General features: G+C 37.2%; 2 protein-coding genes and 1 long non-coding RNA gene across 12 annotated transcripts; 2 read left to right on the top strand and 1 right to left on the bottom strand.

The window, feature by feature from the left end:
• Positions 1-156: 156 nt before the first annotated feature.
• LOC140758997 (mediator of RNA polymerase II transcription subunit 30) lies at positions 157-2,806 on the bottom strand. The gene is made up of 3 exons (XM_073095440.1): positions 2,395-2,806; positions 1,103-1,180; positions 157-332 (listed from the first exon to the last, which is right to left on the bottom strand). The coding sequence occupies exons 1-3, from the start codon at positions 2,722-2,724 to the stop codon at positions 234-236; spliced, it is 507 nt and encodes a 168-aa protein (XP_072951541.1). The 5' UTR covers positions 2,725-2,806; the 3' UTR covers positions 157-233.
• Positions 2,807-2,914: 108 nt separating this feature from the next.
• LOC140759006 (uncharacterized) lies at positions 2,915-8,681 on the top strand. Of its 9 annotated transcripts, none has more exons than XR_012104187.1 (5): positions 2,915-3,070; positions 4,733-4,948; positions 5,682-5,782; positions 6,954-7,125; positions 8,220-8,681. It is a non-coding gene; the product is annotated as an uncharacterized lncRNA (long non-coding RNA). The 9 variants fall into 9 exon arrangements; XR_012104188.1 differs by lacking the exon at positions 5,682-5,782 and adding an exon at positions 4,642-4,696 and having other exon boundaries at positions 2,967-3,223; positions 4,778-4,948; positions 8,220-8,679; XR_012104190.1 differs by lacking the exon at positions 5,682-5,782 and adding an exon at positions 4,642-4,696 and having other exon boundaries at positions 2,967-3,223; positions 4,818-4,948; positions 8,220-8,679.
• Positions 8,682-9,579: 898 nt separating this feature from the next.
• On the top strand, positions 9,580-14,099 carry LOC140758156 (uncharacterized). Of its 2 annotated transcripts, none has more exons than XM_073094233.1 (3): positions 9,580-9,749; positions 10,583-12,941; positions 13,049-14,099. In XM_073094233.1, exons 2-3 carry the CDS (start codon positions 10,713-10,715, stop codon positions 13,166-13,168), a joined length of 2,349 nt encoding a protein of 782 aa, XP_072950334.1. In that variant the 5' UTR covers positions 9,580-9,749; positions 10,583-10,712; the 3' UTR covers positions 13,169-14,099. The 2 variants fall into 2 exon arrangements, with proteins under 2 accessions (XP_072950334.1, XP_072950342.1); XM_073094241.1 differs by lacking the exon at positions 9,580-9,749 and adding an exon at positions 9,795-10,196.
• Positions 14,100-14,826: the final 727 nt, after the last annotated feature.

The raw sequence follows: 14,826 nt of genomic DNA on the forward strand, positions 1-14,826 counted from the left end.
CTAATTTATGTGGTTTGATAATTTGATGGGATAAAGACAGCATGCTAGTCAAGGACTCCAAAATCTTTTTGCCAAACACATTTACCAGAATGCGAACCACAATTTCTAATACAAACAGTAGAAAGGTACAAGGGTGATCCTCATAAGATTTAGCTATATGTGAAGTTTGAGATTTCATTATAAGATTCTGAAAGAGTGTACAGACTGATCTAAATAAGGCAAAACTTGTGATTTCATAAGGAACAGGGGCTCTGCCACATTGATATGTCAGTGATCAGATTGCGGAGTTGATCAATAAGAAGTTTGACATGCCCGTTCTTGCTTGCAAGTTCCTGCCATCAAATTCCAAGGTCAGTTATCACACTATCAACTAACTGATATGAGTTGGCATGTACATTGCTCAATCATGTGCCCTCAACATGCTTACTAATCTATCTCAAAGACCGCAGCTCAAATAATTATTCAGTATAAAACACAATAATATTTCATAAAGCAACAGTACCACCAGAAGTAAGAGATACAATTGCATGTCTCAAGCAAATGCAAAAAAAAAAAAACACTAGGAGGAACTGCTAACTTTGTTAATATGATATCCAGAAACCTAGTAATCATAATCACATATATAAAGGAACTCAGGGTACTCTTAAGCCAAATAAGACATCATATATTCATATGAAGTCACTGGAAATATCAAATGTTGGTCATCTTTCCGTACACATAATTTAAAGATAACCTCCTGGATATGGTTTTGTGGAAGCTCCTCTAATTTCAGTTGCTCATCATTCATATACAGTAATAAATGTTACTGTGGCTACTAAGTTGTTCAGAGAAGATTTATACATTCATCAATATTTGGCGATCAACTTATCATGAAGGTCACATTCAATAAGTCAAGATAATGATTCCAGGATCACATTATATTTACTCTACTTGACAGGCATATTTTCAGATAACTTCATTTTAATAGAAAGATACCATAATAACCACAAACATCAAACATTGTAGAATGGTATTGACATCAAATTGTCGGGGCTTATTCAAGCACATTATTAGAAATCATAACACTTTAGAAATGACTAAGAAACATCAAGCTTACACGTACCTTTCTTAGAGAAGATGCATGTTCTTCCAATCTCTCAATTTCAGCTTGATCTGCTTTCTGTTCCAATGTGCTCCCATCCTATAACATCCAAAACATCAGACAATTCAATTACAATCTAACCTTAAAAAACCTAAAACAGATCCATCATAGATTCCATTATCATCAAAATGCAACTATAAGACAAACCTAATGTTCAAGTAAGAATGATCAGGGACCACTCCCCCATGCATAGATAGATACAAGTAAGAACCATGCCAATTACTACTCACTGTATAGCAAATCATTAATTGTTTGTGAGAAAAACAAATTATGCTTCTAATTTAACACTTCGAAGAAATTCAGATTTTCTTTTTCAACCTTTTGATCTAAATCTTCTTATAGGGCCATTGGTTCAATGCTAAGTGGAAGCATATTCAGGATAAGCCCCCACTTACTAGTAAATAGCAACTAAATGCTCCTAACTATCTCATAACAATAACAATAAGTCCCCATAAAAGGGGATTTACCGTATAGGTGAAAACCCTAAACCCTATCAAAGAACACCTCTCAGAAGAGAATCTGCGTTTGAGTCTATCCATCAATAGTTAACTCTTTGAATCTTATTCAAAGGACATGACTATCAAGGCGCCCATAACACGTACCGCTGCCAGATCAAGAGAGGTGTTAGACCTAAGGAGGACCTTGGAAGACAACGATAAGATCATAAGAATCCCTACACAAGAGGGTGTCAGTTATCTTTAAACGACTGAGTGCCACATTTCACATGCCACATCTCTCTAACTTCTATTTACTCTTAATTATTATTTAGATTACAATACTTGAATCATTTTCTCATCTAGAAGATTCGGATGCAATTGGTTTGGTTTACGATTAGGTTAGTATATACACTACTTAATTTCTGGTTTACTTACTCTATCGATTCTACCAACATTCGTCAATTCATGTGGTTGATATCACCAACGATTATCACCACCACTTACCCGACATTTGTAAGCAAATGACCTAGTAGTGGATACCAAATGAATACTCACAAGCCACAATTGCATGACAAGGCCTTCCTTTTCCATTATGGTTGTTTTTCTTGACCATTAGCAAAAAATAACTTACAAATCTTTTGCAATAAACAAAGCCACACTAACTCACCCGAATAGAAAGATAACAAATTTACTAATTATTTCCCCCCATAACACTCATTACCAGCAAAATATCTAAACAAATAAGACCACGAATTCTTCCTCTCAGTAAACTAAACAAAAACAAAGGAAGAATTGCGTTAAAATGTCCATCTTTACCTGGTTAGAGGCGGAAATGGCGGCGATGGAAGCACGCAACGCGGCGACGGCGGACTTGTAGCGGTGGCGCGCCTCATCAAGAGCTCCGCCACTACCAATACCTCCAGCGCCGGCGCCCGCGCCGCCATCGGAGGGGTGAGATGAGGAGTCCGAGGACGCGTCGCCACCGCCGGACGACAGGTGGACGGGAGCGCCGGCAGCGGTGGACCAGAGGGCGGGGTTGCAGAGCTCATCGTTCATAGAGGATAGAATCTGGAACGCCGCATTGATCGTCTCCTCCAGGTGCCTCTGCCCTTCTACAGCTAGCTCCTGCCTGCTCTTCCCCGCCATTGGAGAACCAGAACCCTAATCTTAATTCTTATCTTTGCCCTCTAAAATAAGGGGACTTATCCCTGCATAAGGTGATAAAAGGGTCTCTAACAGGAGAATTATCGGACCCTGATAAGGAATAACCGAACAAGGGATCAGATAACTTTATGCTACTGGCATTTATGTAATTAAGACGAAAACTCAGCATCTTTCCCTGTCGTTGTTTATTCTAAAATTTGAAGTTATCTAATTGCCTTACAACGTCTTCACCTGCCTCTTTCTTCTCCACAACCCATTTAGTATCCCACAATAACGCAAAGATTAATTGTCTTTTTTCCTCAAATCCGAGTGTTATTCGCCCAATAAGGTAGAAATCTCCTGTGTTTCTCTAATAAAAATCTCCGAATGGATCCATTCCAGCCCTTTCGACCCTTAATTTTGGGGGCAAATGTTGTATTGCCCTGAGGCAGATAAATCTCGTGAGTTTCTATGATTTCTGTAGCTTTTTTACCGTTCTGAGGTACGTAAGAAGGAAGGTTTGGGCTTCTTTGGTAGCCTCTTGTCTGTTGGATTCCTCGCCGGTAGCGGTTTGTTCTCGTCTTTGATAGCATTTTGGTGGTGTGGGAGGAGTATGCTATGACTTCTGATGATTATCTAATGAGAGAGGCCTTCGCTTAAGTCGCCTTTAATTATTTTGTTTGGTTACTGTGATCTTGAAGCCAAATTTATCTAATTGCTTATTTGTGTTCTTGTAGAAGGCAGTAGTTTGCTCGTGGATTTACGAGTTTTTCAATTTGTTTCTTTAATTCCTGAATTTGTATTGTTATGTAAATTTGCTTCTGGTACGTTTATGCTTTGTTGAAGAATTTGAACGACTTGATTGAGGAGCCGGTCGTTATTTTTCTTCTGGAAAAAATGCTTGTTGGGTTGACTTCACTGGTAATAGATTTGATGCAAAATTTTCTTTCCATTGTTTAGTTTGAGCTTATAGAAGGTTATCGCTTCGCGCATTAGTATCATTAACAGAACTATCTTTATTGCGTACTTATAAAGAGCATGTGGTTTTCAATTTCTTCTGTCCTCTTCTGAGGTTGTAATGTGAATGAATCCTTCATTCTGAATACATCTTTACATGGAAGTTTCTGTTACTTCTGTATTTGATATAGTTATTGTGCCGGAACCAAATCACAACCATACTAGGAGACATATTTCCACTGAGCTAAATTTTCTATGACATCACACTTTGTCATGAGTACTTAAGATTTAGCTTTCAGTTTTGCCTGCTTTTAAGCTTGATTTTTCTTTTGTTATATCTTACAAGGCTCTTGAAGTTCTTCTTTGGGAATTCTTGGTTTGAACAAAATTCTGCCCCTCCATTGTCAGTCCCTTTCTGCTGCTAGAGGTTGTCATGTGCAATTGTCCTAAACAGCACTTACTCGATAACAAATGCTCCTTTTTATGGTACATATAGATCTAGACAAGCAAAAAAAGAGTGTGAATTATAGAAACTGCATCTTAGTGCATTACAGTTCCATTCACAACCTCATATTATTTTATCTCCTATGAAATGCCTGAACTATTTAAACAAGGTACTCGATCTTAGTGTATTACAGTTTCATCTACATATCAACATTAGTTTTATATCTCCTTTACTTATCTCTGCTATCAAATGTGAAATTTTTGAAGCTTTTAACAGTTTTATTTTATTGATTATGTGAACTATCTAATCCTTGTTCGGCATTTGACTCTGGTCTTTGTGACCACAGTTTCTGCTCTAAAAAGAATTTTTTTTCCCTATCCAATAACCGTTTTGAACTTTAACAAGGATTAAATGATGATATCCACTGTAGTTTTTTTTTTTTTCAATTTTGTATACACCTTTCATTCGCCAATAAGTTGTTTATGTTATGACTGAAAAGTTACTTGTTACCCATGTAGCATCAATGATGCGCTTTAGGATGCTACTGCTGCTCTGAAATGATATGATATATAGGTACTCATTCTGCCTTCTACTTTGTGCATTCTTCAGCAGAGCTGCACTTGTTATATGTGAACAGAATTTCCCCAACAGCAGGGGCTCTGTTCTGAAATTCTTGAAGGGCTTGCTGATCTAGGTAGTGCAATTTTGACTCTGGAGATATGCAATGATTCAGCAGAGCTTCACTTTTGGCTGCTTAGTGCTTACTTAATGAATGTCCGGCTTGGAGAAGACTCGGTTGACTTGAGCCATACCAATACCAGAATGGTACTACTAATATTTTTTCAAGAGATTTCTCCTTGTCATTCCTACACTGATGACTTTTCATTTTTGATTCTGTATCACAGTAATGAGTATTTCCTTCCAAGGTTTAAAAAGAATAGATAAATAAATCAAGAGAAACAAAAACTGGAGGTCATTTTAAATGAGTTAGAAGATCATAAGTTAACAAACTTGACTTGCTGCCAGATAGGAGAGGCAAAAGCGAGTTGCATAGTTGCAGGTAAAATTATTATAGTCTGGAGTTAAGAGTGCCGTGAGAGTTAAGAAGGGAGGACCACATAGGGGAGAAGGCTTCCTTGATGCAGGCTGATCAGAGTATTTTTCTCTTTCATTGGGATCATAGCTAGTCTTTGGATGAAACACAATTTTTGCATCCATGATTGGCATTTGGAACTTTCTTGACCAAAGTTCCTAGTTTAGCTGATCCCAATCCTAGAAAGGGAGTGAGTGGGAGAGGGAGAGGGAGAGGGGTGTGAGTTGGAGAAGAGGGGGTTTTGAGTGAGGAAATTTTTTTTGTGAAGTGAGAGGGAGAGGAGATAGGAGAGAGAATTAGTGGGCGAGAAGGGGAGAGTGAGTGAGTGGGAGAAAGGGGGACAAACAGAGATCAAGAAAATAATACATTTTCTAATTTTTAGACTTCATATGTGAGGAATTTATATTTTATATCTTATTTTTTAATTCATAAATTTTTAATTTTACAGTAATTTTTAAAATATAGGCTGACACAAGTGGCCGATAAGGCCGATACATCATTCTTTCAAGTGGCCGATCCTAATACTTGGAACCTTGTAGTAGCTTTTTCTCTGAAATAAATGTGAGGTATGGTATTATGGTCTGTATTTCAGTCTAGATTGCATGCGCTTCCTGCTTTCCAAAAGAAAAATGTTATTGGCTTTAATAATCAAAAGCTCCTCTTTCATCAGAAATTAATGTCCATGCATGTACTCTATATGGATATATCATAAGACCTCATTTAAGTTTGAAATGTTGTATATCATGTATGCTCTTTTCTATCCTTTTATTAAAAAAAAATTGCCTCTTCAACTTTGGTACTAAAGAAATGAGTTTCAGAAATCTTTGAAATTTCTGATCTTTATTATATATTTAACTCCAATAACTAAATGATAATGATAGATTGGAACTCACTGGTCTGTAATGAAATTGTTCTGGGGATGTGATAGGACACAGAGAGGATAAGAATCAAAGGGGGGAAAAAAATGTAATCTGAGTGCCTTGCTCATTATTAAAATGGAGAAGTTGGTAATTTGTAGAGAAATGTGATTATGTTGATCAAATATTGAGTAATTATGTGATTCTGTATATGTAGTCCTTCAGTATAGCCGTTTGAGTTTAGGTGGACTTATTTGCAGTTTAAAATATTTTTGGAATGGAAAAGCCAGCATATCATAATGTATCAGTTGGTGATTTATTATCCAAAGAGAAAAGAAAAAAGAATCTAAAGGAGTGAAGCTCCTCTTGAACTTATGTTACTTGTGAAGAAAATGGTGGACTTTAAGATTTAAGAGGAATGGAAAGTTGTACGTGAGTCTAGAATGACTTAGTATCTATTTACTGTTAACATTGTACTTTAATCTATTCATGCACTTCTATCCAGGACGGGTTAGGAAGGATTAACCAAATTGTCTATTTTGATGAAGGGATAAAGCATATAAGTACCCTTAAGCAGCCTTAATATGCAGGAAATAGATTGTACAAGGTAAGTGGTACCAATATAGCAGAAGCTGCTGAAAGATATAGATATATCTTCTTACATAAATTGGCATGCTATTTAATTTCTTATGCTTCAATTGCCACTTGTTAATATTTTCACAATAGCTTTGACTGTGACCTTTTTATATCTTCTACCACTTATCTGACTCATGTCATTTACAGAATGCTATGAATAATATTGCAAAAGAGTTCATTTCTGCATATTAATTGAGTTTATTGAGCTCGCATCATTTTTCATGCCCATGTTTTTTTTTTACAGGAACTACCCAATACCATCGGTCATTTCCTCTTTGCTGTAGCTTGGCTCGGAACGATATACAACATAAGGACATCGCTGATTGGACTTAGATATGGAGCTCAATGGGCTATTGTGCCACCTTCCTATTTGGCTTGAGCTCTCTATAATTTTCTTACAGCGGCCTATCCTGCAGGTTCATTAATCTTCTTTTGTCTTGTTGCAAATTGATAGTAGTATATAGGAGTACAAAGCAGTTAAACAAGCACATGTCCACCACAATCCAGGATTATTGGGGTTGCACATCATGCTACGAGTTTTCTCATAGAATAACCACTAAAACTAAGATGGCATTTTTTTTCCCTTACTATCAATTTTTGTCAAGAGTATTCGATGTGAGGTCTTGGCAGGTTAAACTTGCAGACAGGTTTTCCTTTTGTGTGCACAATGTTTGGAGTTTTTACTGAAAAAGTATGTCAAACAAATATTCCGCTGACAAGAAAATTCATCGGAAGATAATTTCAAGTACTACAAACAGGAGGAAAAGGAAAAAGATTGATCATGAAAGCAAAGCTCCAAAATAGTGAAAAGGTGCAACCTACGTATGCACTCTAATAAAGTTGCTTATGGAAGAAGAATTACCCTCCATTGGTCTCTGCTGAGCCCTTGAGCATCTTTTGCACAATGACTTGGAAATATTTTATTCCTAGCTTTGGCTTTTCAGATTCTGTTTAAATCTAGCTTGGTACAGTGTGTTAATTAGTCAGTTTTGCTGAGTGGTGAACCACATTCCTGATTCAGCTGTGATGCCTGTGATTGTACAACAATTGTTGGTGTAAAATCCATCTGGTAGCCTAATAAATGTTATTTTCTTACCAACTGTTTTTTTTTTGGCACTTGAGATTCTGATCCAATGCACAATTTCTTTTTCAGTCACAATTTTACATTAGGGTTGAAAACTTGAAATGAATATATTCTGTTCTCCTGGTATGCTTTTATGGTGACAAACTTTATTGATTGAGACTTTGTTTGTTGTGGGACCAAAGCCTATTACAACTTGTGTGTTTGTTGTTCAAGTTGCTTTTTGTAGTTCCTTTTCAGGACTAAGGATATGTTCTGAAAGGAGTTCAAAATTGAGATTGGTGAATGTGATACAGTACAGTACTTACCTTGGTACATTGCAGTTTCTGTAACTAACTAACAAACACAAGGGTGTAATGATGAATAAGCTGCATCTTAAAGCTTGGACCATTATGTTCCTTCATCTCTCTTCCATTTGTTGCAATGCAGGAAATTCTTTCCCGCACCTTGGAAGCATCTGAGTGTGGCTTGATCTCAATGGAGGCTCCAGCAGCATTCGATAACAAAAGTTTAATTGCATGGAAGGAGTCAGAATATTCTTAAAGAGCTGCAGATACCATTTGATGATGCAACAAACACTAAGAAGACCGAAGCAGATCTGTGGCTGTCAGTAAGATTCAGTTTTCAGATGAAGAAAGCATTTGCTCAAATAGCTTTGTTTCAGAACTGAGTGATGTCCTAGTCGATAACTGGCTTCAGGCTTTCTTCTTGAATGCTATCTTCTAATGTCAAAGTAGTTTGTAATGTTGTACAATATGTTATAGTCTCAGCAAACACTGGTTGTATTATTGATCTTGTGGTATGAATCATGCCCTCTATGACATTTTGTGGCTTTTATTGTCACCAATGAAGCATCTCTTGTTGCAGAATACTTGCTCTAGATGAAATGGTATCATCTGTATACTAGTTCTTTGATGCCATATACAAGAACTTCTCTTTCTCTCACAAGTTATTTTGAAATTTACACAGTCAAAGCAGTATGAATTACATATGACCAACTTTTGCATTACTCTGTGACATCACAACAGCATGGAAGAAGATTAATGCCAGTGCAGTATTTTAGTAAAGAAATCCATATCATAATGTGAGAAATAAATTATTTAAAAATTATCATTAGAACAAGGAAAATGATGTACAGGGCTCTAAAAGCATACAAAGAGGTTGGCCCTACTTTAGGAAAAGTACACACAGGGGCATCTCTCAGTATTAAGGGTTAGGAGTTAGGAGCCTTTTTGAGTGGTGGTTGTAATTTCCCTTTGGTTGAAATATATTGCAAACCAATTTATTCTAACCAGAGGTAAGGTACTCTTAACCCTTCACCCTGGTTAATCTAACCATCACTTGGTAAATCTTAACCCAAGGTCCTGCAAGGGTAAAAAAGGGTCACAAAATCTCATCACCTTCCCTTAATTTTATGTGGGACCCACATTATTTTAAATTAAAAAAAAACTAATAAGGAGCTTGAAAAAGGCCTCACATGTGCCTGCCTCTATTATTTACATTATATAAAATATAAATAAAGTTAAAAAAATAAATGCATTAGCATTACTTTATTTTATCAGCAACAAAATAATATTAATTTTATGCTAGTAAATAGTAGTCTATTGAGGGCTTTCCTTTAATCTAATATAATAATTTGCTGTAATTAACCCAAATTGACAAACCTGCCCTTGGTTTAGAAATTAACCCTAGTTAGAGTTTTCCCAAATATGAAATAAAGGTAAGGTTTAGGGTTAAGAAAATACTAAAAAAAAATATATACAATAGTGTGATCTCTTTTTCATCTCTTTTCCTCCACAGGCATTTTGGTATATGGAATTTTTTTTAGGTCCAAGGTAGTTTGACTAAAGTTTTGCAATTTCCCCCTTTATTTTCCTAAAGATTTTTTGGGGAAAAAAAATTTGGAGCTCGAGATCTTCTCATGGCGGGGTCGCATCTACGTTGATTTCTTCCAATTGGGTACTCTCTCCTTCCCTAAATACTCGCGCGCTCTTTCTCTTGTGTACTATTTTGTCACTGGCCGTGGTCTGACGGCGGAGATCGGGAAATTAGGGTTCTAGATTTGAAACCCTAAAAATTGGGAATTTTTGGGGAAACATGTGTGAATTGATAGTTGCAACCCTAAACTTCGTAGATCGGTTGATTCGTCCTGTTTCAAGCTCTCTTTGGCTTGATCTCACTAAGTTCTTGGCTAGGCTTCCAGTTTTCTGTCATCCTGGTGCTGGGGGTAGCTGAGGGGTTGGAGAATTGTGGTATTTTGAAATTTGAGCTGGTTTGGTGTAGTTGCTTCTTCTGATGGTGGCTCTTGAGTTGTAAAGTTAGGTTTTTTAGCTCTGATGTGCTGGTTTTGTGCAATTTTGAAGTGTTGATTTGGTTCACTGATGCTTGATCACTAGTTACTTGCAGGTGTGATATTATGAATTCTTTAACCTTTTTGTTATGGAAATTTATGCTGTTTTGTAAATTGGAAAGTTAGATTTTTTTTTTTAGCTTTGATTTGTTGTTCCATGTGAGTTTGATGTGCTGATTTGATTAATAAGTCAATAATGCTTGATCACTAGTTACTTGCTGTGTGTATTTGTAATCTGCCACCCTTTTTATTTGGAATTTCTTCCCTACTTACAAATATAATGCTTGATGAGTGAGCAAAGGATGGAATTGTCCTTTTTATACTTCTTTTGATAGAGATCGACTTTTATAACTTTGGTTGTTTCAGATTTTGTTTTTATCTTTATTTTTTGATGAACCAGTTGCTCAGATTTGTTTTGGATTTTTGTTGCATTGCAATTTAGGATGCGCGAGGGTTTAGCATCATTTTCTTGAAGTGTAGAAGAATGTTCAGTTTCGATTACTGAAACTCTAGCTGAGTTCTTATTGGCCTTGCTTTTGTTGAAAACCAACTGCATAGAAAGAGGTTATATCATGGACTGCAATATGGATGAGGCCATTAGGGCAAGAGAAATGGCTGAAAGGAAGTTCAGTGCAAAAGACATCAAAGGTGCTAAGAAGTTTGCTCTGAAGGCCCAAAACCTCTTTCCATCACTTGAGGGTATTGCTCAGATGATAGCAACTCTAGATGTTTATCTTGCTGCAGAAGGGAAAATTAATGGGGAGAGTGATTGGTACGGAGTTTTGTGTCTCAATGCTTCAGCAGATGAAGAAACAGTGAAGAAGCAGTACAGGAAGCTAGCTCTCCAGCTTCACCCTGACAAAAACAAATCCATAGGTGCCGAGGGTGCTTTTAAGCTCATTTCTGAGGCATGGAGTGTGTTGTCTGATAAGAGCAGAAAGACATTGTATGATCAAAAGAGAAATATCAAAGGATGCAGTGATGTTGGTTCTCAACAAAACAGCGATCATGCAGTTTCAAGTGCTGCTAATGGCTTTTATACTCCTTCTAACAAGAGAACATCCAACACCAGAGCTCGGAAGAGCAACAGCAGGGCTGCTCAGTCTGCTTCTGCCCCATCATCTCAACATTCAAGACTCGACACATTCTGGACATCATGCAACAGATGCAGGATGCAGTACGAGTACCTAAGAGTATACCTAAATCACAATCTTTTATGCCCCAACTGCCACCAGGCATTTTTGGCTGTAGAGATAGGATTTCCAAGTAATGGAACTAATTCGTCTTTCTCATGGTCAAGCAAGCAGCACAACCAGAACGTTAACCATAGTTCCACAAAACATCATTCTTATGGTTCTGGAAGTCGGACATCCTCTATTCCTGGAACAGGACATGCAGGGTACCAGGCTGAAGGGAATTTTGATTCCTACAACAATTCGAACTATCAATGGGGTCAGTACTCGAAAGCAACTGGTGCTACCTGCACAAATGCTTGTGCTTCTCAGACTGCCAATGTAGTTCACCACACATCTGAGAAAAGAAGAAGGAAGCATGAGGCACAGACAACAACATTTGAGACCAACAACCATGTACCCAGCTATAATGCAAGTGCCAATCCATATGGCCAGGAAAGACCTACTTCTAGAGTTGGCAGGCCTGCAAAAAGAAATAAGAGGAACATTAATGGCGATACCTATGCAGGTTACGGTGGAGATGATATGGAGAAATGGGCTGCAGGCACAGGAAAAGCTGTTGGTCTCGAGACACAAAGAAGTAATGGCTCAGAGGATAATACTAAGGCTAGAGTGACTGCCAAACAGAACACCTTTAAGGAATATTCCCAAGTTGACATGCGGAATATGCTTATAGAGAAGGCTAAAATGGCAATTCATAAGAAATTAGAAGAATGGAATGTTGCTGCAGCTGCTGGCTCAGCGGATAAGGAAAAACTGAAGCAGAGAAGAAATCAGAAAGATACTTATAATGAAAGAGTAGGCAGTGGACTTGGTCGGGCTCCTGTTAAACAAAATCAGCTAGATGACTCAAGAATTAACAACAATCAAGCTTCTGTTGTCAAAGATCCTGCTAATGACAGCAAAGTCAAGGAACCTGTATCAATTGATGTTCCTGATCCAGATTTCCATGACTTCGACAAATATCGTACAGAAAGAGCTTTTGAAAGTGACCAGGTGTGGGCTTCGTATGATAATGAAGATGGTATGCCTCGTTTATATGCTATGGTTCAGAAAGTTATTTCACTGAAGCCTTTTAAGATCCGCATGAGTTTCCTCAGTTCAAAGTCCAATAGTGAATTTGGGCCACTAAATTGGGTCAACTCTGGCTTCTCCAAGACGTGTGGTGATTTCAGGGTGAGCAGATATGAAATTACTGATACAATAAATATATTTTCTCACAGAGTTAGATGGGAGAAAGGTCCTCGTGGAGTTATCAAAATTGTCCCTAAGAAAGGTGATACCTGGGCCCTCTACCGGAACTGGTCTTCCGATTGGAATGAGCTTACACCTGATGATGTGATACACAAATATGAAATGGTGGAAGTACTTGATGATTATGATGATGAACATGGTCTTACCGTGGCCCCGTTACTGAAAGTTGCTGGTTTCAAAACAGTTTTTCATAGACACATGGATCCTAAGGAGGTCAAGAGGATCCCTAGAGAAGAGATGTTTCGTTTTTCACATCAGGTTCCATCTCATTTGCTTACAGGAGAAGAAGCCCATAATGCTCCAAGAGGTTGCCATGAACTGGATCCTGCAGCAACCCCGGTGGAATTTCTTCAGGTAATTACTGAGGTTAAGGAAGATTCGATGATGGAAGCTGCTGAATAGCAGGCAGCTAATTTATGGATTCTCTAGCCACAGTGGTAGACTTAATTCTCTTGTGACAGATGTGCTGGAGGATCCCAACATTCAACATTCATTGGGCTTCTAGGTTCGTCATCTCATTTTTTTTCGCTGATGACTTGGATTACAATGCCAGGATAAACAGCTGGTTCACAAAAATCTGACACTTATTCTTGGGCAATCTCTAACCTTAATTGCTTAGACTTGATGGTCATTGCAACTTCATCTTTGGAGACTAAGCAATTGATGCTAGAGCCTCATTATTTCCACAAGGAGGGTACTTTCTATGATCTTTTGTATCGCTGTATTAACTACAAGTTCAGCTTCTTTCGGTGTGTGGTTATTTACTTGCTCTGTTGTATTTCTTGGAGGCAATAGCATCTCTTCTCTCTATTTTTTTTTTTCACTTCATGCTTCTAATGAAAAGCTGAAAGCACGGCTAGAATTTTAACAATTTTAATGTACTAGCTTGTCATTATTCCTGTGGTATTGATTACTAGTTAACATGTAGACTAATTTGCAGAAAATCCTGCTCTTTTAGTTGCAAATGTAGTTTCTTATGTCTCCATTTGTATTATTTGATCTGCTAGATGTTTGCTATTTAACCGCCATTGCTATCATATTTCATTAGGCGTGACTAATGACAACTTACGTCATACATTTTCTGTTTACATTCCATTAGATGTGCTTCCATTAGAATTTTCCCATCCATTTTCAGCACCTCTTCAGGCTCTATTTACAATATTATGTTTTCTACTGTTGCGACGCGCAGTCAAAGAGCTACATTCCTCACATTCAGATCATGAGAGGAATTAAGTATAACCACCATATTATTGTTATTCTGATCATCATGCTAATCTCTTTTAGTTGCAGTTATGGTACTTCAAAGAGAAGGTGGTGCCTTATGGTTGTCCAGTTGGACATTTTCCGATAATTAGCAAATCTTGTGGCCAACTCATTTAGTGACAGGATATCTTCTGTATATCTTATCTTGGGATTAAAATGTGTATATCATAAATTATACCTGATGTACATCTGTTGAGTGGACTTTTTTATCTTCTTGTTTGATTCAAGTTTGGGGAAATTATGCATTGAATTGACTTGGGATTTGATCCATTTAAATCATATGGTTGGCCATCAAACAGGGTAAAGCTGGAAGGGCAAAACTATCTGTCTTTGCTTTACATTGCGGGTTAATTAAACTTTTCTCTCTTACAGAGGCCTTCTGAACTAATAAAATGTCTCTAATATTCTTTTCTTTATCTTTTTCTTCTCTAAGTTATCTCATGCTAAGTCTACAAAGGATCTAAGTATTATTATTTCTAACAACTATAAGACTTATTTATAGTTTACTCCATATTTTGATTCAATGTCCTCCCTAAACAATGGAAGTGCACAATCTGCCTAGGGAACTATGAAACTGTATAATTTGTGCCCTTATAAAGATGTACTAAGTATTAAGCTGCAGATATTACAAAGAGTAATTTGTACGCATTCATATTAAAACAATGTGTATTATATATATATAATCTCCAACTATGTTGTCTATTCCATGTATTATTAAAACGACAACTAGGTTTTTAAACTTTGGTCCCCTTTTAATGGTCAGTTGCATGAACCTTTCCCTTTCCCTTGGTCTCTATCGTCTTATACGTCAAATCATACGTTATTATACCTTATTTAATTACTTCCGTCCATTTCAACAGCTACTACTTGTCCCCCTTCTCCTCCTCCTGGGACACCTAAATACATTTCTTCTCATTGAATCAGACTTAAATCTTTTTCTCCATTTCACTTCTGTCTGTATATTTCCTTCGAAGCT

This window comes from Typha angustifolia, chromosome 1 (assembly GCF_048772165.1).
Source record: "Typha angustifolia cultivar Huaian chromosome 1, ASM4877216v1, whole genome shotgun sequence".
Taxonomy (NCBI): Eukaryota; Viridiplantae; Streptophyta; class Magnoliopsida; order Poales; family Typhaceae; genus Typha; species Typha angustifolia.

What these genes read in the sequence shown, in the direction of transcription:
- LOC140758156 (XM_073094233.1), top strand. Translation starts at nt 10,713, where the DNA reads ATGGACTGCAATATGGATGAGGCCATTAGGGCAAGAGAAATGGCTGAA. An exon ending in CCCCGGTGGAATTTCTTCAG is followed by an intron (nt 12,942 to 13,048) that starts GTAATTACTGAG and finishes CTCTTGTGACAG; the next exon opens with ATGTGCTGGAGGATCCCAAC.
- LOC140758997 (XM_073095440.1), bottom strand. Translation starts at nt 2,724, where the DNA reads ATGGCGGGGAAGAGCAGGCAGGAGCTAGCTGTAGAAGGGCAGAGGCAC. An exon ending in CCATTTCCGCCTCTAACCAG is followed by an intron (nt 1,181 to 2,394) that starts GTAAAGATGGAC and finishes TGGATGTTATAG; the next exon opens with GATGGGAGCACATTGGAACA. An exon ending in ATGCATCTTCTCTAAGAAAG is followed by an intron (nt 333 to 1,102) that starts GTACGTGTAAGC and finishes ATTTGATGGCAG; the next exon opens with GAACTTGCAAGCAAGAACGG.